General features: G+C 38.8%; 1 protein-coding gene and 1 pseudogene across 2 annotated transcripts; both read left to right on the forward strand.

Annotated features, from left to right (window-relative positions):
• Positions 1 to 16,975, forward strand: part of LOC126630139 (RING-box protein 1a-like) — a 34,403-nt pseudogene extending 17,428 nt beyond the window's left edge.
• Positions 16,976 to 21,972: 4,997 nt separating this feature from the next.
• Positions 21,973 to 26,035, forward strand: LOC126630563 (syntaxin-81-like). 2 transcript variants are annotated; one of them, XM_050300694.1, is made up of 8 exons: positions 21,973 to 22,166; positions 23,543 to 23,913; positions 24,002 to 24,085; positions 24,175 to 24,279; positions 24,584 to 24,727; positions 25,023 to 25,265; positions 25,376 to 25,507; positions 25,610 to 26,035. In XM_050300694.1, the coding sequence occupies exons 2-8, from the start codon at positions 23,836 to 23,838 to the stop codon at positions 25,751 to 25,753; spliced, it is 930 nt and encodes a 309-aa protein (XP_050156651.1). In that variant the 5' UTR covers positions 21,973 to 22,166; positions 23,543 to 23,835; the 3' UTR covers positions 25,754 to 26,035. The 2 variants fall into 2 exon arrangements, with proteins under 2 accessions (XP_050156651.1, XP_050156652.1); XM_050300695.1 differs by lacking the exon at positions 21,973 to 22,166 and adding an exon at positions 23,203 to 23,406.
• The last annotated feature ends 988 nt before the right edge of the window (positions 26,036 to 27,023 follow it).

Raw genomic sequence — 27,023 nt, forward strand, 5'->3', positions numbered from 1 at the left:
TGACACGTGTCCTATTTGATGACTTTTCCAACTCATTTCAATTTTCGTTGAGTCACACGCTACGTGTAAACTTTATGTAATACATGAGCGTTGACACTTTGATTTATCCGTCAACATTTATTTACCGAAATTTCAATGTCTACAAATGCCCTCACTTCAAGGCACGTCGTATACATGTGCTTGTCACGTGTAGGAGATGCGTTTTGAAGTCCCTTACTGTAGATGTCGATCCAAGGGCCATCGAGGCTTGATCTTGAATTGGGCTGGAGATTTCTTCAAATGCCGTTGAGGCTTGATCTTGAATTGGTCTTGAGATTTCTTCAAGGGTCGTCAAGGCTTGATCTTGAAGGTTGAAATTGGACCACAAGAAGTTTCATGTGGTAGGTGATCCTTGGCTTTGGTAGTGGATGAATCGGCACGTATTTTGTTGCACTTGTTGACTTTCCACAGCTTTGATCTTGAGCTGGATTGGAGGACTTTCCACAGCTTATTCTTGAACTGGGTTGGAGGTTTTTCTGGTTTCCTCCAATTATTGACTTTCCACAGCTTATTCTTGAACTGGATTTGATTCAAGGGTGGTAGACACTTGATCTTGAATCGGACTTGTGATTTCCTCAAGGGCCGTCGAGGCTTGATCTTGAATTTGGCTGAAAGCTTCTTCAAGGGCCGTTAAGGCTTGATTCTTGAAGGTTGACTCGAACACATGGCAAATAGGCACGAGGTGGAGGTGACGACTTGTTGCTTTGTTCAATCTTTCTAATTCACACCTGAGCAGTTTGGTCAACGATATGATCTTCAAGATTGATGGGCTCTTCTTCCAGTTGGTGACTTGATCTTTAAGGATTTGATTCAAGGGCGGTGAATCGGCATATGCAGCCCACAACGCCTAGTAAGTCGACCCAAGAATTTGAGGGTCAAAACGAGTTCACCGTCCAGAGTGATTGCAAACCTGATGATATGAGATACTTTTAATTTTGAAGAAGTATCGGATGAATCGGCACGTGCTTAGTTGTGCTTGTCTCCACATGCTTCAATGTATCATTTTCCCTTGTCTTATCTATTCTTCTGGCAGAATGTAGCATCTTCTCGAGTTCTTCAGCTCAGACTCCTTCTGCTGAGCTGACTGTGCAGGCTGCATTCTTCTCTGCTTGTTTCTTCAGGCAGATGTGGCAGCTTCTTGAGTTCCTCAGCTTGGACTCCTTCTGCTGAGCTGACTGTGAAGACTGCATTCTTCTCTGCTTGTTTCTTCTGCACGTTGTCTCCACATGCTGCAAGGTATCATTTTCACTTGCCTTATCTGTTCTCCAGGCAAATGTGGCATCCGAGTTTGAGTGGAGGTTCCGGCATATTGTTTTCTTTATCCTTGTCTTTGTAGGTAAGAACAAGGACAAAGGAAAGGACAGGGAGAACGCATGATATGAGATACTCTTGCTTTCTACCCTGATGATATGAGATACTTTTGCTTTGGTGTCATTTGTTTGCAGAGGTACCCCAAAGGAATAAGAAACACTAAGTGACTCGAGAGGCTTCGTTGGGAAGGCATTCTCGGAGATGAAGAAAGGTTCTGTATGTCTGCCTTGCTATGAAGGGTGAAGGTGGACAGTTATAGGAATTTCTTTAGTACCTGTAGAGGTACTATTCTTTTACTCGTGTCGGCAACCAATGCGTGATTGATCAGTATGGCTTCACGTGCTTTCTTCTTTATCAGAAATCTTCGACAAATTGTCCGTAATTTTCGTCAAGCTGAGTGTGCATGTGATAGGTGTTGACGAGGCTGAAAAAGACTGGCGCCTCTTCGATATCTGGGATCGGCACTTCGACAAATTGCCCGTGATTTCCGCAAAGCTGAGTTTGCGCGTGACGGGTGCTGACGAGGCTGAAAAAGACTGGCGCCTCTTCGATATCTGGGATTGGCGCTTTAACAAATTGCCCGTGATTTCCGTAAAGCTGAGTTTGCGTGTGACGGGTGCTAACGCGTCTGGAAAAGCAAGATGCTTCTCTGATTTATGAGCTTGCCTCTTCGATTTTTGAATCGGCATTTTCGAACTCTGAGCTCACCTTTTCGATCTCTGAAATCCCTTCGAGTGCTGATTTTTTTTTATAGAGGCACGCAGTTCGTTTCAAAGCACACTTGAATTTTCGCTTGTAGAAACTCCCTTCTTGCACTTCTAAGGTCTTGATTTGTCCGACCTCTTCTTTCTTCAACACCTTTGAAAATGTCTGGACCCTCCGACCATCGTTTTGATTTGAACCTTGGTGAAGAGGTAGTCCCGTCTTCTCCAGATAACATATGGCGCCCATCCTTCATATCCCCTATTGGTCCTCTTACCGTTGGGGATTCGGTGATGAAGAATGATATGACCGCTGCGGTGGTGGCCTGGAACCTTGTCACTCCCAAAGATAACAAACTACTTTCCAGGCGGTCTGATGAGTTGGCTGTTAAGGAGTCTCTGGCTCTTAGTGTGCAGTGTGCGGGTTCTGTGTCCAATATGGCCCAACGCCTATTTGCTCGGACCCGTCAAGTTGAATCATTGGCGGCTGAAGTGATGAGTCTCAAACAGGAGATTAGAGGGCTCAAGCATGAGAATAAACAGTTGCACAGGCTTGCACATAACTATGCCACAAACATGAAGATGAAGATTGACCAGATGCAGGAATCTGATGGTCAGATTTTACTTGATCATCAGAGGTTTGTGGGTTTGTTCCAGCAGCATTTGCCTTCGTCTTCTGGGGTTGTACAGCGTAATGAAGCCTCAAATGATCAACCTTCGGTGCCTCCTCCTCCTGGGGTTCTGCCTAGTACTGAGGCTCTGAATAATCACCCTCTCGTGCCTCTTCGATCTGGGGCTCCGCCAAGTACTGAGGCGCCATCTGATCAACCTTGAAAATCCCCTCCTATAAATTTGATTTGTCTTTTTTTTTTTCTTTTTTTTTTTTTTTTTAAGTATGTATAATGCAAATTTATGTAAAATTTCCAGAATAAAAAACGGACTTTATTTCTCTCGATGCATTTGTTTTGTTTTTTTTTTTTTTTTTTTGCTGAAAACATACATATATTATGCACATATACATACATACATATTAATTTTTCACGTGGACTGATCCACCATTCATTTTTTTTTTTCACATGGTGCCAGAGGCACCAAGACTCCACCAATTTTTTTTTATATTATTTCTCCTTCTTTCCAGCTTGGCTTTAAAACAATCAAAACACGGTAAGTGGAGCACCCAAAACCTTTACAATTATTATATATTTTTTTATTTTTTTATTATTTTTTTTTTCTTTGCACATGGTGCCTGATGCACCCCTCTTTTTTTTCACGTAGTGCCAGCACCACTTTGCTCCACCATCCCTTTTTTTTTTTTTTAATATATTTTTTCTGTATAAATTTGGGTGGTGGGTAGAGGAATTTGCAGGGAGCGGAGCTCGAGTTTGAGGAAGAGCTTCTCGGCCGGCTAGTCGTTTGACAGCGATCTTTGAAGTTGTTGGCAGTTGCGAGGCAAGAGACGGAGGAGGTGGAGGTGATCTTGACATCGGATCCAGCTAGAACCCAGAGCATAGCCACTGAGCCCAACCACCGAACACAGCCGCTGCACACCCGTTGTACTGCCACTGAGCACAGCCATTGCGCATCCCTTGCACTGCCACCGAGCACCGCCACTGATCGAGCACAGCCACAGAGCACCGCTACTGAGCACAGGCACATAGCACAGCCAACAGACTTCACCTTGTCAATTCCTACCGAGCCCATACCGACATCATGCACGCCATTCCTCTGACGGCCGCTCCGTGATCACTCTCAGCGTCATTTTCTTGAGCTTGTTCATAGCGGTGATCTCTAAGTCTTTGCAGAAGTGGGCTTGACGGAGTAGAACTTGTACTGGCCGCCACCGCTGCAAAACCTATCGCTCATTCTCTGATTTTTCTGTCGACCAGGAAAGCCATTAGCTTGTCCATTTCTATTCCTGTTCTGCATCATCAGTGCCATGTTAACAAACCCAGCATTGAGTCCATGTCCGTTAGCCAGTGACGGCGGCACGAACTCCTCCGCCATGGGGTTGAGCTTCGAGAAGAGCTCCCTCAGCTCCCTCATGTCCCGGTCTACGTCGTGATAATGATCCCCATTACTCATCTGAAAATTTCCGCCGTTAGATCTCTACCGCTGATGGTGATGATTCGCCACGTGTTCAAAGCTCCCCCGCTGAGCCCCGCCATCTGGTTGTTGCCGTTGATGTTGCCGTTGATGTTACCGTTGGAGGAGGGGTGACCATCACGGACAGATCCTAATCGTTGGGTGCGGTAACAGCACCACCGTTCTGGGGCGTCGTCGAAGTCTTCGGGTTTCGATTCGCCGAGTTCGACCCCACACTCTTCCCAAGCTCCACCCCTGCATTCTCAACCACTGCCATAGCTCTTTCTCTCTCTCTCTTCCCTTTTTTGAAAAATGAGTTCCTTTTCGAATTGGATTTGGGATCCAACCTCTCTCTCTATTGTGAAGATCGTCTTCACTTCCCATACGACATCGTCTTAGGAATGGCGAGGGCTCTTCAACTCAGATTCTGCTCTCCCTCTCTCTCTCTCACTCAATCACATCACCATCAATACTATAACCACAATCTATTGGAATCATAGAAGAAGCAGCAGCAGGAATAGTACCAATCTAGAACGCCCAGTAGGTGTTTGAATAAATGCTTGAGAGAGGACAGAGAGAGCTACATCTACCTGGTGCAGAGGGCGATTAACAGCGGAGAAAGCCGGAGGCGTAGGCACAGAAATCGATGAGAAGGTTTTACCGTTGGAAACGCTGCCGTCTCCGATTGTGTTTGAGGAAAAAAAACGATGACGTAGTGGAGACCGGAGGGGACACAGTAGTGGAGTAGTCCTTGTTCGATTTTGGGGTTTGAAAAGCAGTCATAGTCGTCTGAGGTTTCGGATGGACCGAATCTGAAGCTGGTTTGGCCGATCCACAACGGAACCGGGCGTGACCGGTCCGGTTCAAGACGGAGATTAGGTGCTTGAACTTGGTGACGGTGAAGTCGCTGATTTCCTGGCAATCGAGTGGAGTGTGGGACGGGGTTTGATTGGACAGGGTGCGGATTAGGTGCTGCATACTTTGCAGGCCGGCGGAGGCAGCTTCTTGCACGGCAGTCCGATCGTCCATCTTGGATAAGCCAACTAGATCTATAGCCATCGGAGCTGGCTTTTGCTTTGAGAATACAGAGAGATTTGGGAGGGAGGATTGATGGAGTTATGAATTGGGAGAGTTTTGAGAACCTTGACGAATTCGGCGCGTTGAGGGTCATCAACACGATCCCATCGACGAAGAAGAAGCAGAATAGGCCTCTTGCGTGGCCTATGGCATCAGCCGGTCTCTGGGCTTCTGGGCCAGTAAATTAGAGAGAGGCCTGGGCTTTGACTTGCAGAGAGATTGGGCTCTGGGAGCCGTTTGTAGTATTTTGGCTAAAGGGGTTGCAAGAGAAGTGAAAGGCATGAGTGACTTGGGCTTGTGACTTGAACTTTCTGCTGCTGGGCCGAGACACAAGTGAGGATGGGCTTGCTGCTGCTTGGTGATCAGGTTGGGCCTGTGAAATGAAGGAAGCTTGATTTGTAGCTGAAGTCTGAGCAGGCATTGGACTTGACCGCAGATTGGGCTTGTGGCTTGTGGCTTGAGCCTTTTGCTGCTGCTGGGCCGAGACACTCATACATATATTTTTTTTTCTTTTTTTTTTTTTAAATACATAATAACATATGTATTTATTTATTTATTTTTTGTAATAAAATTGACTTTCTTTAATAAAACATTTATTTTTATTTTGATATGACTGAACTCGAAATTGAATGCTCGAGCTACCTATGTACCCCTCCAAAGAAGAGATCAAGTCGTAACGTAGTTCAAATACATTTTCTTTTGGTGCCGTTTACAGTTTCAACTCGTGTAGGCAAGGAGTATGTTGTGTCGCCTTTTAAACTCGTGCAAACCAGGAGTGTTTGGTGCCGTGTTGCAGTTTCAGCTCGTGCAGGCAAGGAGCCTTGTGTCCTACAGTTTAGGCTCGTGCGGACAAGGAGCTTTGGTTCGTGCAGTTTTAGGCTCGTGCGAACAAGGAGCATTGGTGTCGCCTTTTATGCTCGTGCGGATCAGGAGCGTTGGTGTTGCCTTTTATGCTCGTGCAGATCAGGAGCGTTGGTGTCGCCTTTTATGCTCGTGCAGACCAGGAGCGTTGGTGTCGCCTTTTATGCTCGTGCGGACAAGGAGCGTTGTGCCATGCAGTTTAGGCTCGTGCAGGCAAGGAGCTTTGTGTCTTGCAGTTTAGGCTCTTACAAACAAGGAGCTTTGGTTGTCGCCTTTTATGCTCGTGTGGACCAGGAGCGTTGTGCCATGCAGTTTAGGCTCTTACAAACAAGGAGCTTTGGTTGTCGCCTTTTATGCTCGTGTGGACCAGGAGCGTTGTGCCATGCAATTTAGGCTCATGCAGGCGAGGAGCTCTGTGTCTTGCAGTTTAGGCTCTTACAGACAATGAGCTTTTGTGTTGCCTTTTATGCTCGTGCAGACCAGGAGCTTTGGTTCATCAAGCGATCTAAGAGAGTCGTTCCTTGCAATCTTCATAGCAAGGAGCCTTGACTGAGTAGTTGAAGAAGTCTTCTGGGAAGATGTCACGCATCGTGATGGGGATGGATGATCTTTGTGTCAAAGTTTCATTATCACCAACACTTTCACATTGTTCTGGAGGTGAACATGAGCTGTTTTGCCCACTTTCCCATTGGTGAGCTTGTGGAGAAGACATATGCTTCTTGTGCAATTTCTTCGGAGTGACATAAGTCCATCCTTCAACTTCACTCGGCTTGACTGGCATGTTTTTGGAGCATGCCCCCAACGATTGAGGTGAAGATTTTGAGTTGACAGAGCCGGAAGTGACGTCTTCTTCCAGGATTTCGTCTTCTTCGTCTTCTTGGGCCTCTTCTTCAGTGCGGTCCTCTTGGGTTTGTTGACGTGAAGATTGGCCAGTGTAGGTGATGGTGCGCCTTCTTACCTTCAGTGGTGCTTTTGTGTCGACTTCCAAAGTTGCTTGGCGCTTCATCTTTGAAGGAATCAAGCTTTGAATATCGTCTTTTCCTGCTAGACTGTCGAGCTTATCTCCCTTTGGCGTTGTCTTCCTGTTTCTAGAAGGCTTCTTAGTTTCTTCAAGTCTATCCAAAGCCGACCGTTGCGGAGGAGATCTAGCTGTGCTGCTTTGCTTCTTGGTTTTTGATAACCTTTCAAAGACAGATCTTTGCGGCGTTGGCGTTTTAAGCCTTTTGAAGACGGAAGTTTGGTCTCAACCACTGATGCGATCAAGTGCCGAAATTCTAGGTTTTGAATAATTCAGCCTTTCGAAGACTGAAGTTCGAGGGGCGGGTTTAAGCTCCTCTTTTGGCCTTGTGGCTTGTGGTCTTGGCTTCCTCGTTTCTTTGTGGGTCGCCGATGTCCACCATTTCTTATCACCAGTAACTGCATCTTGGTTACTTGCCCCCGGTGATGGTTGTGTATGAGGTGTCTTATGACTTGAACATTGACGGGAATGGTCATGCATGCTTCGGAGAGGCACATGATCAAGTGATCCAAACACAATAGTAGTAGTGTGTGCCGCAACCGTGTCTTCGAGGTCAAGCTCGATTTTCCCTTGTTGTGCTAGCTTCAGGATGAGATCTTTCAGTACGAAGCACTTTTCAGTTGGATGACTGATGAAACGGTGGAATGTACAGTATCTTGGACTGTCGGTACGATTTTTCTCTTCCGGCCGTCTGCACTCAGGCAAACTGATCACCTTCTTGTTCAACAGGTCACCCAGCATGGCAACCACATCAGAGTCGGGGAATGGATAAGTCTTCTCTTCAAGCTCCTTCAAAGTGCGTCTACGCATCTCTTGATCACGAAAAGCTTCGGTTTGAATCGCCTTGCCTCGTGTAGGGATTTTAACGGGAGCTGTGTTGACCGTCATTGCTTCCTTGGTGGGTTTCCATGCAGCCTTTTCCACCTTTGTCCCAAGAACTTTGTTGTCCTTGTAGTCGGCGATCGATTCTTTCTTCCCATGATGGGCGATGCTCAACTCCATGTCATGGGCGCGAGTGGCCAATTCCTCGAAGGTCCGTGGTTTAATGCCTTGAAGGATGTATTGCAAACCCCATTGCATGCCTTGGATGCACATCTCGATTGAAGAGGTTTCCGAGAGCCTGTCTTTACAGTCGAGGCTTAGAGTGCGCCATCTAATGATGTAGTCAATGACTGGCTTATCCTTCCACTGCTTTATGCTGGTTAGCTCTAACATGCTCACTGTGCGACGGGTGCTGTAGAAGCGGTTGAGGAATTCCCGCTCTAATTGCTCCCAGCTGTTGATGGACTCAGGCTCTAGGTCTGTGTACCACTCAAAGGCGTTTCCTTTCAGCGAGCGCACAAACTACTTAGCGAGGTAATCCCCTTCGGTCCCTGCGTTGTTGCAAGTTTCAACAAAGTGGGCAACGTGCTGTTTCGGGTTTCCCTTTCCATCGAATTGCATGAACTTTGGCGGTTGATAACCCCTCGGCATCCTTAAGGCATCAATCTTCTTTGAATACGCCTTCGAGTACAACCCGGAGGTATTTGAGCTCCCCTCGTATTGTGCCTTGATGGTGTTAGTGATCATCTCCTGTAGCTGCTGGATAGAAAGAGATCCCATGAGTACTGCTGCTTGGTCTGGCTCCGACTTCCCATCGATTCTCTCCACCGGAGGCTCATCTTTTCCGCCAGCTCCTCCCTTTAGTGGATCATCCTCTGGGTCGGGTTTATCGCCGTCCTGCGCCTCCAGTCAGTTGACTAGTGCTGCAATTTGCAAGTCTTTTTCTTCCACAGTTCGGGTTAGCCTTGCGATTGCTTCATTCATTTGAGCCAGCTGCTCATCGATTGAAGTTGCTCCAATGGTCATGACTTGCATGGCTGAACTGTCGGTTGAATCGGCATCGGAGAGCATGGATTCGGAGTATTTCCTTGGGCTTTCCCCCATTGGTGCCCTTAGTGAGGCTAAGGTGATCAAAGGCTCGTGCCTTGGGTGCTCTTGTTCCCTTGGCAGAGTTGATGCAGAGGTGAAAGAGGCGGCAGAACTAGCTTTTGCCATGCTTCAAGTCGTGATGCCCAAAGTGACACCACTTGCGACGATGACGCTCTTGTTCTTTGCGCCGGTTGCGGGAACAGTTTGAGTCTTCCTTGATGCCATTAATTTTGGAAGTGCGCTTGAATTTCTTGAACGGAGAAAGAGATGAGAGGCAGAGATTATCCCACCGGGCGTGCCAATTTGTGAACATGGAAAATTCCTGAAACGAAAGAAACAAGAACAACGTGCACAAACAAATATTTGTATTTGAAAATTTTGGGTTACAATCTCTCTCTATTTTGATTCTCTGATTCGATCTCCGTAAGGTATTGATTTATGGATATTTTGTTGATCCAAGGGCCGTCGAGGCTTGATCTTGGATGAACTGTGAACGAGGAACGAAGAACACTTTCTTCAAGGGCCGTCGGGGCTTGATCTTGAATTGGTGGATGATTGTTGATCCAAAGGGCCATTGGGGCTTGATCTTGGAAGAACGATGAACGAAGAACGAAGAACACTTTCTTCAAGGGCCGTTGGGGCTTGATCTTGAATTGGTGATTGTTTGTTGATCCAAAGGGCCGTTGGGGCTTGATCTTGGAAGAACGATGAACGAAAAACGAAGAACGCTTTCTTGATTCTTCGGGAACCTGGATGCTTGAGAGCTTCGGAGTTTTAGAGCTTCAGAGCTTCAAGAATTTTGCCTAATGATTTTGGTCCCTCCTCCCCAAATGAATGAAATTGGCTTGTATTTATAGAATTTTCCAAGGCCTAATTTTGAATATAATATCCCAGATGAAATAAGTCATTTCTGCCAGGTGTTGACACGTGTCCTATTTGATGACTTTTCCAACTCATTTCAATTTTCGTTGAGTCACACGCTACGTGTAAAATTTATGTAATACATGAGCGTTGACACTTTGATTTATCGGTCAACATTTATTTACCGAAATTTCAATGTCTACAATAATGATTACGTGAAATTCCCTTATATTCTAGCATCAAATCCTTGCATGCAAACTAAGTACGCATCCTTAATCAACACATAAGAACAAGTTCTCAATAAAACAGATAAGTAAATTGCATTCACGATTTATGAAACAATAACTGGATATAATCAATTTATATAAAACATATGATCATAGCTTCGAATTCACCTCTAGCTAAAACAAAATTAGTTCCACATGTTTGCAATTAAACGAAACCAATCTAATTTAAGCATTAAACTAAAACTAAGGATAGAAAAAACCCAGGAACGCTCCAACACTCCAATGGCCTTGGATGGCAGGTCACAACACAAAGCTCTTATTCTTCCTTCCTTGCAAAGTTGCAACACTCTTTATATTTTTGTATTCTGAATTTCTCTCTAAAGCTCTCTCCCTGAAAACTGTGGCAATAACTTGTATTTATAGGGCTAGGGCACGACCTACTTTGTGGTGGAAAAGGATTGAGTTGTTTGTAGTGTTTTAGGACTCTTTAAATCAGATTAGAAGTGGTTGAATGTGATAAGGAATCCCCCTTACAGCTGGAGATAAGGTAAGGTATGATTAGGATATGATAAGATAAGATAAGGTTGAGATAAAACAGGACTGGATAAGATAAGTTTGGATAATGTTGGATAAGATAAGGTTTGTTTAGGTTTCCTTCTTTTTAGCTGATTCCTTATCTTCCAAGTCTTGATTTAATTTCTCCAAATTTGTAGCACATTCCTAGCCTCTTTTAAACTTCAAAAATGTCCATCCAACTTGTTCCATGCGTATGCTATCCATTCAAAATCCAAAACTACTCCAAAATGCTCCAAATTGCCATTTCTTGTCACCTTTGCCAATTGGACCTACAAACACACTAAAATAGCTTAAATCACTATAATAAATAGAAACTAACTAAGTAAATGCAAAGAAACAAGCTAACAAAGTTGCATAAATATGCTCCTATCAATATTGAATCATCTACATCGACTAAAAGACTTGTTTTGAATGAAAAATCTTCCATGATTTGGCAAAGAAGATTAGGGCACATATCTAAAGCAAGTTTGGATCACATGGTTAAGAATAAAATTTTGCCTGCTTTGGATTTCTCAAATTTCAAAAGCTGCATTGAGTGTTTTAAGGGGAAGATGACTAAAACTAAGAAAAAGACTTTAGTTAGAAGTCAAAAACTATTGGAGATTATCCACTCAAATGTTTGTGGACCTTTCCCAACTAAAACAATATGTGTAAATATTTACTTTGTGACCTTTATTGATGATTATTCAAGGTTTTCATACATTTATTTGGTTTTAGAAAAATCTTTAGTGTTAAATTGTTTCAAAATATTTAAAATTGAAGTAGAGAAACAGTTGGAATTGTCCATTAAAATTCTAAGGTCCGATAAGGGAGGTGAATACTATGGTAGGTACACTAAGGCAGGTCAATCTAAGGGGCCTTTGGCCCTATACTTGGAAGAGTGTGATATTCAAGCACAATACATCACCCCAGGCACGCCACAACAAAATGGCGTGGCTAACAGGAGAAATAAAACTCTGATTAAAATGGTTAGAAGCATGATGAGTTGTTCAACACTTCCACAGTTTTTATTGGGTGAACCCGTGAAAATGTCGAACTACATACTGAACCAAGTTCCTAGCAAATCAATTTGCAAAACTCCTTTTAAATTATGGACAGGGAGAAAGCCAAATTTAAATCACATGCATGTTTAGGGTTTTAGTGCAGAAGCTAGGATGTTTAATCCTACTGAAAAGAAATTGGATTCGAGAATAGTTTCATGTCATTTTGTGGGATTTCCTGATAAATCAAAGAGTTATAGATTTTATGCATCAAATCTCTCAAACAAAATATTTGAGTCCAATGCTGCCAAGTTTATTGAAAACAAAGAAGCATCGAGTAATTTTCAAGGGGCATGGATTTTGGAATTTGAAGAGCAAGGTGATGTACATGAAGGTAAAAGTCATGGGGAGAACTTTGATTTACAGCAATATGTGGTGGAGTTTCAGATTGAAGATTTTAATTTACAAAGTAGTGCACCTGCTACAAATGTCAACACACCAAATACAAGTGTTGGTGGAACCTTTACTCCATCATATGCATCAATAGTCAACCATTACAAGCATCTATGAGTGAAAGAAAAGTGATGCCACAAAGAGTTAGGAGGTCAGCAATACCAGATGATTATTTTGTGTACCTTGAAGAAGTGGAACTGAATGAAGGCATATCGGATGATCATGTCACTTATCAAGAAGCTATGAGTAGTTTGCAATCTAAATTATGGAAGGAAGCAATGAATGATGAACTGAAGTCCATGCAAACAAATAATGTTTGGAGTTTAGTTCAAGCACTAGCTGATATCAAGGTAGTAGGGTGTAAATGGGAGTTTAAAACCAAGAGGGATTTGAGTAGAAGAACAGGAAGGCGTAAGGCCATGTTGGTGGCTAAGGGTTATATCAAACTGAGGGAGTGGATTACTCAGAAACCTTCTTTCCTATATCGACTAAAGATTCACTTCGAAATGTATTGGCTCTAGTGGCTCATTACAACCTTGAATTGCACCAAATGGATGTAAAGACAGCTTTCTTTAATGGTGATTTGGAGGAAGACATTTATATGGAACAGCCTATTGGTTTCATTAAAGAAGGTGAGGAGAATATGGTTTGTAAGTTGAAAAAATTGTTGTACCGCCTAAAACAAGCCTCAAGACAATGGTTCTTGAAATTTGATGGAGAGGTAACTTCCTTTGGTTTTTGTGAGAATAAGATTAATGATTGTATTTATCTCAAGGTCATTGGATCAAGATTTATTTTTCTTGTGCTTCATGTGGATTATATTCTCTTGGCAAGCAATGATCTTAATCTTGTGCTTGAAACTAAGAGATTATTGTCTAAGACCTTTGAGATGAAGGATATGGGAAACGCATCATATGTGCTTGGAATAAAGATATAAAAATATAGGGCTCGAGGATTGTTAGGACTTTCACAAAAGTCGTACATTGAAAAAGTGTTGCACATATTCAATATGAAAACTTGTGCCAATGGAGAAGTACCAATGGGAAAAGGAGATAGGTTGAATAAGTCTCAATGTCCAAGGAATGAAATTGAGAAACAAAGCATGGTCAATAAGCCTTATGCATCCTTGGTAGGCAGCTTGATGTATGCACAAGTCTGCACAAGACCTGATTTGGCTTTTTCCATCAGTGTGCTGGGAAGATATCAATCGAATCCAGGTGAACAACATTGGGTTGTGGTGTAAACTTGCAAGTGCACAAGATAGTCGTAATATAGCGTGTTGCAAGTCCAAGTATCGTTCCCACGAGGATTCTAATTAAATCTCCAATTTGATAAACTAAACCAAATCTAATAATATTAATGACACACAACCGCAAACAACGAACTAGACTCGATCTTAATTAATAAATCAATCAAGGATGTAAAGAATTTGTTGTGATGATTTTATAAACGAACAAAAACAGAACCTTAAGTAAAAACTGAAATCAAAGAAAAGAAAACGTTGTGTTATAAGGCAAGTGATGAAAATATAAGGATTCGGAATCAACCACAAGCAATCTAATTTAGGTTGCAATGCATTCAATGGATCTTTCAATTCTTTAGATGATAATTCCCGTATCTAAGTCCTTGTCAGGCACATTAGACCATAGTTTTCCTTAAGTGAATGATTCTCTCCTAGTTCAGGCAGAGGTCGTATATCCTAACATGCAGTCTATCCTGGTTAAGGCATAAATTTAACAAGTAGGACTCTTTACGCTCTAGAAAACAAGGGAACCAAGCAAACCATTATTCTTTGTCAAGCAATAATGTAATTTACCACACTTAACCACAAGAAGCTAATTGAATTATATTGCTAGTTCAGCCTCAAATTCATCTTCCAATCTTACTAGATGCAAAGTCCTAAGGTGATCAATCAAAGAACTCAAACAAACAGTAACAATTCAAACAGTGATTAAGAAGCATTCATCTAAAAGAAACTGGAAATCCAATGAATAACATTAAAAACCATAAATATCCATGCTAGGGCATCATCCTAACCCTAGAAAAAGAGTTTAGTTACTCATAAAATAAGAAAACATAATTAAAAATATTAAGAACATGAAAAACTTAGGAAAGATGGAAAACGGCTGCTGCTCTTCTTTTGGTTCCTTGCTGCGACCCCCTCTAAAGCACGTTCCCAAAAAACCCCTTTATATGGTAGACAAGTCCTAACATAATTAGGTCTTGTGATATCCTTTGTATTGCATAACTCAATGATGTGGCAAGTAAACTTCCCAAATAACTACTTCAAACCCATTCGAAATAGGATTATAGTCAGCTCAACACGTTCTATCTTGGGCTTTGGACTTCGACTGAATTATGACTCGAAAAACCCAACAGACTGCAATTTCCGCATAGACTCGGCTGACCGACGTCTTGTACGAAAACCTTCATAACATTGTCTAGAAAACTCGAAATCACAGTCCGTAAAATTCCTCTGAAAGCTAACATCCATATCTTTCCAATGGTATACGGCTCAACAGCTGGTTCATTCTGAGGAAGTACAGTTTAATCCGTAAAGTTGACTGATCACAAACAGCTTCTGCTTCCAGCATGCCAACTCATTTTAATCGCAAAAGTGCTCATTTTTCTTCTTTCTTCATCTTCACTCTTCAAATCTAAGAAAAACATAAAACTAAGTGAAACAAACTAAATTCACTCAAAAACATAACAAGAATCGAACCTAAAGGGCGTTAAAATGTATGCAATATTGGTCGTATCAGGTTGCAGTGAAGAAAGTGTTAAGATACTTGCAAAGGACAAAATCCTTTATGTTGGTTTACAAGAAAGTAGAGAACTTGGAACTAGTTGATTACACTAATGCTGACTTTAAAGGATGTGTGGATGATAGGAGATCCACGAGTGGTTACTTGTTCTTCTTAGCAGGAGCATCTGTATCATGGAAAAGTGCTAAACAAAATGCACTAGCCACATCAACCATGGGAGCTGAATTTATAGCATGTTTTGAAGCTACCAAAAGAGGCTTGTGGTTAAGAAATTTAATCAGCTGCATGGCTATTGTTGATTCAATTTTGAGACCACTAATTATATACTGCGATAACAAAGCTACAATATTTTCCTCTAAGAATAACAAGAAGTCTGAGGCAACAAGGTTGATGGACATCAAATACCTATCAGTGAAGGAACATATGTGAAATGGCGAAATCACGATTGAGCACATTGAAACAAATTTGATGATAGATGACCCCCTGACTAAGCCATTGGCAGTAGGAGCATTCAAGGATTATGTCTCTAAGATGGGAGTGCTTGAATCTCTAAAATCTGCTAAAGTGTGGGAGTGAGGAAAACTCACTGCAAGTCACATGTAAATTTCAAAAATGTTTTTGAATGTTACTATATTGTTCAATATCAAGACCTACTGAATCATATGCACTCGTTGAGTCTATTGGTTGTCTAAGTTGCTGACTGTATGCATGTATATATGTATTCTAATGTCTTGGTGATTGGACAAGAATAATTCGAGGGATGCAATTCAGTGAATGCATCAGGATCTTCCAAAGATGATCCATGAAATGACTATTTTGAATGAATGAAGGAATAACAACTCATTGAAAAGTCTAAAGTTTCTTTCTACATATTAGTTTTAAGTATTTTTGGTTTTAGGGTGCTTGTGTTGTCTATAAACACATGTTTTTCTGGAATTCAAATACTTGAATTAATTATAGTAGTTGAAAGGAAGTTAGTAAGCGTGAAACTTGATGTGATCACATAAGGTATCAATGTTATAAAAAGGGCATGACTTTGATTATAATGTTTAGTTTGTGTCCATGTGGGAGAATGTTAGATACCTAGTTGGACTTGACTAACATTATAAGTATGAATCTTATGTTGCCAATATATTATAAACTGATTAAAGAGTTGTAAGCATGTAAAACTACTTCTTATAATCAAGGATACGTGGGTAACATGGAGCAAATAATAATTATTTATCCACTACTCAATGAAAACTGTCAACAACTGAAGGTAACTAATTTCCACGATATATGGAAGTTAAATGAGCTTGTGTATATATAATCCAATTCCCTACTCATGAAGAGTTGTTCTGAATATTCGAGGGTTCTATCACCTTTGGGACATAAGGTCTTAAAAAGGTAGAAGAATTGCATTTCAACCAAAAACTTGACTGCTCCAGGTATCGCACATAGTCGAATGAATGTAATCTAAGATACTTGTTATACAATGAACTTGTTGCATTGACAGTTGGATGAGAATTTAATTATGTAGACAAACTTATATATTAGTTTCCAACAGGATAAACCAATTTCTTTGATTTCTTTTCGATTTAGAATTTGAAATTTTGAATTACTTTGGTATTTGAGTTGTGTCCTGATCTTGTTTTGCTTTGTTGTACGCATATATTGTTGTTGATAATTGTGCCATTTGCAGGAACCATATCATGGATCTGAGTAGAGATCCTCTTTGAATCTAAAAAAATAGAGCCCAATAATCAAATGATCCAGATTGTTGAAATTCGATCCAACGGCTACAGTTATTATAATTTTTAGAGGGACGCTCTATTTGTAGCCGTTGGATCAAATTTCAACGATCCAGATCATTTGATCCTTGGGCTCCGTCTTTTGATCTGGATAGGATCTGTACTCTCATGGATCTATGTGAGCTCTATTCTTTTCATTTTTCCTTTTCGTGTTATTTCTATTGATATGTTTTTTACTGTGTTTTGTTGTTTGATGGTGAGTAGCCATTGAGTGCCAAGCCAACCAGGCAAACGCCACAAGCGAAGAATGTACAGTTGCTTGGGGTATGCTTCACCTTTCAAATACTAATATTGTCAAGTTTTATGTATGCACTGTTGTTTAAGATTTTGTTCTACTTGTGAGCCCTTGATATTTGTTTAGTATAGAATCTCTGTATAGTTCACATTTATAGTAATTCACCATCAATCTGGCAAATTGCCTCATCGGTATTTTAAATGCTTACTCACATAAGTAATTATAGTCCTTTTTCTTTCTATCCCTGTAAAAATTATGTAAAGTGGAACCAAGTACTTTATAACTCTTTATGGTTGAAGTGTAATGGAAGGATGGAAAGAATCCCTCTGCACCTGATATCATGCACATATTCACACAGTGATAAATCACACATCTGCTTGTCCTTGCCGTGTTTACTGGCTCTGTTGGTGCTTTAAAAGTAAAGAAATAAATGGAGGACTTCATGTTTTAATAATGGAGTTTCTTGTCCTATAAAAAAAGAGGAGATTCTTGAAGTGCTATTTCAAAACTAGCATTAGTTTGCGTGAATTTCTTTTAGTGATATGCGTTCTATGTGCCCTTTAAACTGTTTTTTACTGTGTTTGTACCAGTGTTTTAAAAACCTCGCCATGAGTCGCGCCTACGCAACCTTAGAGGCGGGACGGCAGCCATTTCACCTCTGTTTTATGGGAGTGGGTGAAAAACTCACCTAATTTCATCAAGGCGCGCCTCAAGGCGTTTGATTGGGTGTCGACTTTGTTTAAAAGTTGATGAAATTTGGAAAAATCCCGGTTGAAATCTGGGTTTTTTCTTGAGTTGCAGAGAGTTTGGAGAAAATGAAGAAGATGCAAGCTTTTGGGGCTGATTTTTTTTTTTTTTATCTTTCCTAACAACTTTTATCATCATATTCTTTTTTGTAAGTTTTTGTTTTTATGTTATTATATATATATTAAGAAACTAAAGATAAGCAAGAACGAGTTTTTTAATACTTTTTATACATTTGATATATTTTATAGACCTAAATCTCAAAAGACGTCTATACTTTTTAATATTGATTTCCTTTTAAATTCTTTATAATTGCTCCACTTAGATTTTATTTCATTTTAAAGTCCCTATAATTTCACCACCCAACCTTTATTTCCTTTTGAATTTTCCTATAATTGTGGCATTCAACATTTATTTTCCTTGAAATCCCTTATAATTGTGGCCACTCACCCTTATTTCTGTTAAAGTTCTCTAAAATTGCTTAGAATACAATAAATAATTACAACATTTTAAGACTTTATGACATAATTTCTAAGTACAACTAGCCTTGGTAATGAAGAAGATATTATCTTTGATTTATCTATAATTATATTTATTTTTACAAAGTATTATATTTCATAAATATAATTATAATATATATATATATATATATATATATATATATTAAAATTTTAGGTATCGTGAGGCTTCGCCTCACGCTTAGGCAGGGCTATCGATAAGACGAATCGCCTACGCCTTCTTTCATGCATTAAACACCCAATCATTTAAGAATAGAGTTGCGTTGTCTTTGTAGTTTTGCATTAAATTTGTGGTCAATTGTTTCTAGTTTCAAATCTTTAAACTGACCTATTTATGGATTCTCATCAGTTTCTTCCTTCAACAGTTTGACCAAAGAAACTGACTGGACATTTGAATACAAATCTGCATATCATTGTCATATTATCATATGCATAGTTTGTGTGTTGGTCTCGATGTCACAAGGTTAAGAGTTCGGGAATAGCTGCCATCCTGTGAAGACTGGAGATAACACCATTTTGGTGCCACAAGGTGAAGAGTTTAGGAGGAGCTGCCACTTTATGAAGGCCGAAGGAATCCATCTTGTGTAAGACAAGGTTGCACAAAGGTAAAGCTGCTCTATAGATTAGGTCTAGGAATTGAGCTTTGCGTGGTATTTGTAAGAATCTTGATTATACTAGTGGATTGGACTCAGTGTAGAGTCCCCAATTTTTTAACCTAAATGTGAGTTTTTCCAACAAAAAATATCTTGTGTCCAATCATGCTCACTTGACACATAAATAACTTGGAACGAACTGAGGCCTTGTTGACTAGGCTAACTTTTGGTATTTGAAATTGGTTATTAAATCTTTGATTTAATAACTAACAAATCTATCTTAGTTGACTAGCAGACTTGATAATCAGTCCAGCAAATTATAATTTTTATATACAGGATATTCCGCCTGTTAGAAATTTCACTTGTTTTGTAAATGCAGATAATAGCGAGTGGGTTTTAGACATATGGTCATTAGAAGCTTCATGTGGCCGAGTGTTGGATCTTCCTTGCACTTACTCAAGTGTTGGTTCTTCTCCAAACTTCCTGCTATGGTGATGTCGACGAGGGTGTCTGATTCTGGACTAGTCTGATTGTGAATTTCTCACAACCAAATTTGAAAATACCTTACCCTGTTATTATTACCAATTAAGCATTAAGACTTAAGACAATCATGCTTGTATCAAAGCCAAAACGCATCGTGCTTATAAGAGCTATTCTTCTGCAACTCCTATTAGCATTAAGCATTGTGCTGGTTTGGTACTAAGGTGCTTTTATAAAAAGTGTGTATAAAAAAAAGCTAAGCTCAAAAAGGTGTTTGGTAAACACTTAAAAACAGCTTATTTTCACAGTTTTGGGTGAAAAAAAACTGAAAACGTGAAGCAGCAAAAATGAGCTTATTCTCACAGCACATCAGAAGTAGTTTTTTTAATTCATTTTGAGAAAGACTAACACGGTGATGAAGCCATGTGAAGTTCTCTTTTTTTTTCGATATCATTTCATTTTTAGTTTTTTTTTATTATTATTCTTTTTTTGTATTATGGAGTTTGAGGAGAAATGAGGATTTAAGAAAGTTTGAGAATAACGGGAGATGGAATATAAAAGGGATATGCGTGAAATTATACAAAAATGAAAATTATAAACCAAAAATTGAATACAATTACTTTCGTGTACTTTTCTTCATCTCTCCCTCCCTCCCGTCAAACATCAATCGAATGGAAATCAAACCAAACTGATTAATATTATTTAATTCAATTCTCCATTTTAAGAGCAAGGCGAACTGAACCTGACTCTGCCCAGTGCCCCTTGGAGAAGCAAAAATTATTTGTAGAAAAGGGAAAATTACAAATAAAAATAAAAATGAAAAGACAATGAACCAACACGGGTGGTCTAGTGGTTGGTGATGAAGTTCAACCTGTATTCCACATGACACATTCTGAGTTTAATTTCTGGCACTGGTGAATTGCACGATGGTGGCTAAGAGAGACTGAAATGTCTCTATGAATCTTTCTAACCCTCAAAATGGTGAACTGTCATGACGAAGTCACCAACTAGTCCCTTTTTAACAAAATGGAAAATGAAAAGACTATGAAGGGTATAGCTGTAATTCTGGTAATGAAAGAAGTAGAACTTGGGATCCAAATAGAACCATCTTCTATAGATCTGGCAGTTTCTGGCACGACACGAAAATAACGGGTTTCGGGTCAACACGATAATTATTGGGTCATTATCGGGTGACCCGTTAAGAACCCGTTACTTAACGGGTATATACGCGGGTACCACGTGGGTAACCCGTTTCGACCCATTAAGAAAAAAATTATTTTGATAATTTTAAAGTTTAATTACTAAAAGATTTATTATAAAATACAATAGCCATATTAATATATACAATATATTCTATATTAAATATATAGTTTTGTATTATTATTCTATATAAGTTTAAAAAAAAAAGTTTTAGTCATTATTTATTTTTATTATGAGAGTTCCTTATTATCATTACTAGGATAAATTTTACTTAACATGTTGTTGTCCAAAATTAAAATAAACTAATATAGTATCTGTATAGGCAAGAACTAAGAAGACATATATACAGGTACGAAAAATATGAAATAATATATAAATATTCGTGATTCATCATTATTCCTCCACGACTAGATAATGGTTATACTTACATTATCATTTAGATTTTTAAAATCCTCCAAACCTTCATGAATAATATTTTTTATTTGAGGTCAAAATTAATAAAATTAATAATAATTATTGTGGAAGTGTAAAAAATGCAAAAAAAAATATCCAATCACTCATAGTGACAAACTTTACAACTTTCATGAAGAGGTTAGCTTCGAAATCCAACACTATAATTCATAAACCTTAAATTTATATTTAACCGTCAATTGTCATTTACACTTTATTCTTCTTACTGAATTTCATTTTTTAAATTTTCTTTTTTGAAAACATGATCATCTGGCAGATGTAAGAAGATAAACGGTTAAGATCTTTGATATCACGTTTCGATATTTATGGTTAACTGAAATATGAGTCGATGTCATATAGTTTGTAGAAACTTTATAAACATCAAGCAATATTTTCACTAACCGTAAAACTCGGAATATAATACCAACGATCCAAACCGTTCTTCTTCCTGCATCCTCTAATAGATCAAGTTTTCAAAAAAGAAAATCGGAAAAAACAGAATTTGATGAGAACAATGAAGCGTAAATGTAAACAACAATCAACGGTTAAATTTTGATCTATGATTTATATGATTATAGTAGCGAATTTCGACGTTAAGCTCTTTATGAAAGTTGTAAAACTTGTCATTACGAGCATTTATATATCTTTTCTATATTTTTTTACACTTCTACATTAATTAAAAAACTATTAAAGACTTTGGGTAAGTGAAAATATACTTAAAAGAAAAATGCGTTTTTATATTTTAAATGTGACAATATGGTATGTATATACTTATTTAGTATTATATTTTTCATTTGATTATTTATTGGTTGAAAAAAAATTTTCTTAACGGATAACTGATTGGATCATATTACCTGTTAATATTATTGGGTCGATTTCGGGTCGGATCATTTTACCCGTTTATTTTAACGGATATTACACGACACGAACCCATAAAGATATCGGATATGACACAAAAACGACACGAATGTTAAGTCTAATCTTCTCCGGTAGGAGCATCATCAACCCTCGCACGCACCTCAAAAAGGCTGGTCCCTTTTTATAAAATAGAAAATGAAAAGACAACGAAGGGTATAGTTGTAATTCTGGTAATAAAAGAAATAGAACTTGGGATCCAAATAGAACCATCTTCTCCGGTAGGAGCATCGGCTCTCGCTAGCACACGTCCCTGGGTCTTTCTTTCTTCTCCGAACTCTCAGCTTTGATCTGTAAGGGTTAAGGCTGCTACACCAAGTTCAGATCCTCCACAGTTCTCTCACTCAACTCTCAGCTATCTTTCTCTCTCACTCTTCAGGTAACTGCCGTTGGATTTCCCCTTTTTTTTCATGATTTCTGGAATTATTTGGGTATCAACCCATAGAAGTTTATTGAATTATTGTAATTATTGCGAATTTCTGGTGATTTGGGTCCTGGGATTTGTAGATTGGCAGCTTTAATTTCAATTCCTGCGATTCTTAGTATTGTTTTTATGAATGTGATAGGATAATACCTATCAATTGGTAAATTAGAGTAAAGGAAAGGGATTTGACATGGACGATAAACGGTCACTTGGAGATGGAGGGGATCAACCTTCAGGGCTTCTAGCCGGGTTGTATGCTGCATAGCGCCGTACGGAAAAGCAACACACTCTGTTGTTCCAGGACCACCACCATGACCTTTCATTATTTCAAGGCCACCATAATCCTAGGAAAAATTATTTTGTAATCCAACAACACAAGCACAATGGCACATGCTGTTTCATATAGGCTAGAGCAGATGTGCCCCTACACACCCGAGTTCGAATTCCCCTCCCCACAGTTTGAATTAGTTAAAGGTTGATTATATTGCTTGTATAGAAAAATCCACTGTATGATACTATTAGGGTGTGTCTATGATGAGTGTGCGATAGTGAGCATGTATGACAGCCAAGGGCAGATGCACTATGGGACCAAGGTGGTCCCAAGACCACATGGAGCCCGGGGAATAAGCATGTGAAGGTCCTCGGGGACCCTCTGAATGTTTTGTACGCGTACCTTTTGTGCCCATTAAGTGTTTGATGTAATGTATGCTAGCATATCTCGGTAACACTCGGCAAGTTGTGTCGACAACACTCTACAAATGCTCTCAATATCACTCATCAAATTGTTTCGGTAAATATCGATATCCATTGACATGTGCAACATGGTTCAATTGACACGACAACAACCCACCAAGTGTTCGATGAAATGACTCTGTAAATAAACTAAAATTTGTTTGCACGCTTCGCGTTGTGTTTTTATCTAAAAAACTTAGACTTTTAACATTGGAACCCTCCAAGGTTCAAATCCTAAATCCGCCATTGATGACAACTTCGGTTTTTATCTTTATCTTTCCTTAAAAGAGGAAGGGCTAAGAGTAGGATGATAGCTATCAATTTGAATATTCTTGTGGTGAAACGAATATTATTCAACTTCTTCATATATCCTCCCATTATAGATTGATAAATGTAACTCTGATAACCATGAAAGAATTAAGAGCTCCGGATGATATCTCTGTGATGTATTTACATTAAAGATGTAATCAATTAGGATTGGTTTATCCTACTAGCAATAGGATTTAAATTAGTTTTCCCCTTTCCTATTGGTTTTTAGAATTTCCCTTTCCAAGTAGGTTTTCATTTTCCTTTTTATTGATCTTAATTTTATCATGCAGAAGTAATAAGCCAAACAACATGAGCACAATGGCAGCAGCGACGACTTCACAGCAACAATAATTTCAGTTCAACAGGGTTTCTCATTCCCTTCGCTCACTCTCTCTGCTTCCCTAGGGTTTCTCAATTCCCAAACTCTACCATTTCTCCAAATTCTTTGGGTTTCCCATTGAAATTAAGCTATTAATTGCTTTAATTTCTTAAATTTCCGTGTATTTGTCAAATTTTTCTTTCTTGCCCCGAAGAAGAAACTGGAAATTGGTGAAAATTAGGGTTAGGGTTTGGATTGTAAAGAATGTCGAAAGTCAGGGATAGGATCGAAGATTTCAAGGATGCTGTGCGCCACTCTGCTATCTCTATGAGTTACAACGAGGTTCTTAAATTAATTCCATTCTCTCTCCAATTGATCGAATTTACGTTTTTATTTTGCCAATTGAAGACTTTCATCTGCATATTTACAGTCCAAATTGGCAGCAATTATGGCGAAATTCATTATTCATGCCCCTCGCCAAAGGTCACCTTTTACCAGAGCTGCCCTCAAGACGGTATCTACACATTTGTCACTCTTCTTCTTCATTTCCATTTATTTAATCTGATTATGTTTTAAGTCATTTCCTTTTGTTCATTGGGTCAGCTCGAAAGCATTGGAACTCTGGAACAGTTTATGTTGAAACATCGAAAGGATTATGTCGATCTGCATCGCACCACTGAACAGGAGAGAGATAGCATTGAGCATGAAGTAAGTTATCAGTTGACAAATCCTGGCTTCTTATTTTTTTGTAAGCTGCAGAAAATTTCGAAATATAGATTCATTCTAAAATTATATGCACAAACTCTACAGTTTTGTGTATGCTATTCAATTTGATGTCAACATGTGTTTAAAGTGTATATCAGTTTATGTAGGAGTAAGTTGTGTATTCTGTAACATTGAGCTGGTTTCATTTTCATGCGTGAGTCCTTTTTTATTCACTTGCTTATTGTGTAAGAACAATTTTTCATAAATTGCTGGGGTTTACTTTGCTCTTGTTGTATTTTGAATGAAGGTTAGTACTTTTATTAAAGCATGCCAAGAACAAATTGATGTTCTGAAAAATAGCATTAACGATGATGAGGCAAACTCAAAGGGATGGCTGGGCATTAGGACTGATTACTCTAATGCTGATACTATAGCTCACAAACATGGTGTGGTATGATTCTTTCTCATTCTATCAAGTATATCCAATGATATTATGTATTATTATTATGTTCCGATTAGCCTCCAGGGAACTATGGATTTCTTCGCCCTGGTCGTGTTTTATATGGGAAGTCTAGTCCTTTTTAGTTGTTCTTTGTTGAGCTGAATTATATTTACCAGACTATTGGGTTACTTAATATTCAATCCAACTTAGTTACAATTGCATATTCCTCGGTGTAAACATGTTGGCAAGAAATGAATGGCTTGTTTGCTTATATAATTATCGAATACATATTCTGAAACTACAGGTTTTGATTTTAAGCGAGAGACTCCATTCAGTCACGTCACGTTTTGATCAGCTAAGAGCCATACGCATCCAAGATTCCATTAATAAAGCAACACCAAGAAGAAAACTTAAGCGGATTAAGACTACAGAATCTGCAGATACCTCTAACTCTAACAATTTGGAGCTCAGGGAACCTAATGAATTTCAACCTGAGCCTCTAACAGTGCAACAACAACTTTTAGATGATGAAACACGTGCCCTTCAGGTATTGTAATACATGGCTTTCTATCTATTCTCTTGACCCTTGCTATTCCCGTATTTAGAAACCCTTAAGTGTTTAAAGTTGCTTACTGCTGTTCTTGGTATGCAATATAGGTAGAGCTGACTGGCCTTCTAGATGCAGTTCAAGAAACCGAAACTAAGATGGTGGAAATGTCTGCGCTGAATCACCTTATGTCCACACATGTTTTACAACAAGCTCACCAAATAGAGCAACTATACGATCAGGTGTCGGATTATGTGTCTGTGCAGTTGTTTAGTATTGGACCCGCTGCCTTGAATTGTCGGTATTCGTTTAGAAAGGCTAATTGTCTCTGTTCTATTCAACAGGCAGTTGAAGCTACAACGAACGTAGAGTTTGGTAACAAAGAGATCTCCAAAGCAATCCAGCGGAATAGCAGCAGCAGGACGTTTCTTTTGCTTTTCCTATTTGTACTTACTTTTTCGATTCTCTTTCTTGATTGGTATAGTTAAACGCATTCTTCGTCGTATAAATTATGTTCTCCAGATTTTCACACAGGAAATCGGGAAGAATGCGAAAAGTTGAGTTGAGTGATGTTTACTTATATTACTTGTCTCCTCTTGGGTTCCAAGTGATTGGAATTGTATTTACAGATGTATATTTTTCACTTTACCAGACCAAGAAATACCTGAGGTATGTTATCCCCAATTTTAGGATAGTGTGTTGTATATTCAAATTTTGGATTTGGCTACAATACTTTCATTTATTTAATACAAATAACATTTCGACGGTTAGATTGTGATTGTATAAAATATATATATTTATGTGAATACATCTGACGTTAGATAGTGATTGTATTAAATACATGTAAGTGTTGTTGTCATTCCTTCAAAGTTATACTAAATATTCCTCCCAAGTATCAACTCTTCATTTGTAATTAAAAGCTTTTAGGTTCGAATTTTAAGAATGACAAGTTCGAAGTTAATTTATTCTTCCATTTTTTATTGTAAATATTTGTTTCTATAAAACTTGACTATGATACAAGAATTATTAAAAGGGTCAGTTGTCATTTAATGTACTCTTAATCAGTTGAATTACAAACTCATGATTTTGTTAACTAGCCAACTAGATTTGATAATTTCTTACACGACCCGTCAACGCAACATGAAAACAATACGAAAATAACGGGTTTTAAGTCAATACGATAACTAATCGAATCTTTATCGGATCACACGTTAAGAACCCATTAATAATGGGTCCTTAACAGGTTTACATACAGGTAACCCGTGGGTTACCTGTTTTGACCCATTAAGAAAAAAATTATTTTGATGATTTTAAACTACTAAAAAAACTTACTATAAAATACAATACCCATAGTACGTACATTGTATATGAAATATGTATTATTGTATTATTATTTTATTTAAGTTTAAAAAGATTAAGCTTTATTATGAGAATTTCTTATTATCATTACTAGGATAAAATTTACTTGATGTGTTGTCCAAAATTCTAATCAACTAGTATAGTATAGGCAAAAAGATAGACTTTCAATAGAGTCAACGGCTTAACAATTTTTTTACTCCCTCATTCAGTCATACTCATAAATTTTTTATCCTCTTAAAAGTGAGATTAAAAACTTACAAAACACATTAAAAAAAATAAAAACATCATGAATATAACTCTTGAAGACATTATATCAAGTCAAAGTTCCAATACTACTTTCCTTGGTGATTTGATGAAAAAACATGTAAGGTTCCTCAATCTTGAAACACAACTCCCTTT

This window comes from Malus sylvestris, chromosome 7 (assembly GCF_916048215.2).
Source record: "Malus sylvestris chromosome 7, drMalSylv7.2, whole genome shotgun sequence".
Taxonomy (NCBI): domain Eukaryota; kingdom Viridiplantae; phylum Streptophyta; class Magnoliopsida; order Rosales; family Rosaceae; genus Malus; species Malus sylvestris.

What these genes read in the sequence shown, in the direction of transcription:
- LOC126630563 (XM_050300694.1), top strand. Translation starts at nt 23,836, where the DNA reads ATGTCGAAAGTCAGGGATAGGATCGAAGATTTCAAGGATGCTGTGCGC. An exon ending in CCAGAGCTGCCCTCAAGACG is followed by an intron (nt 24,086 to 24,174) that starts GTATCTACACAT and finishes TCATTGGGTCAG; the next exon opens with CTCGAAAGCATTGGAACTCT. An exon ending in ATGAAACACGTGCCCTTCAG is followed by an intron (nt 25,266 to 25,375) that starts GTATTGTAATAC and finishes TATGCAATATAG; the next exon opens with GTAGAGCTGACTGGCCTTCT.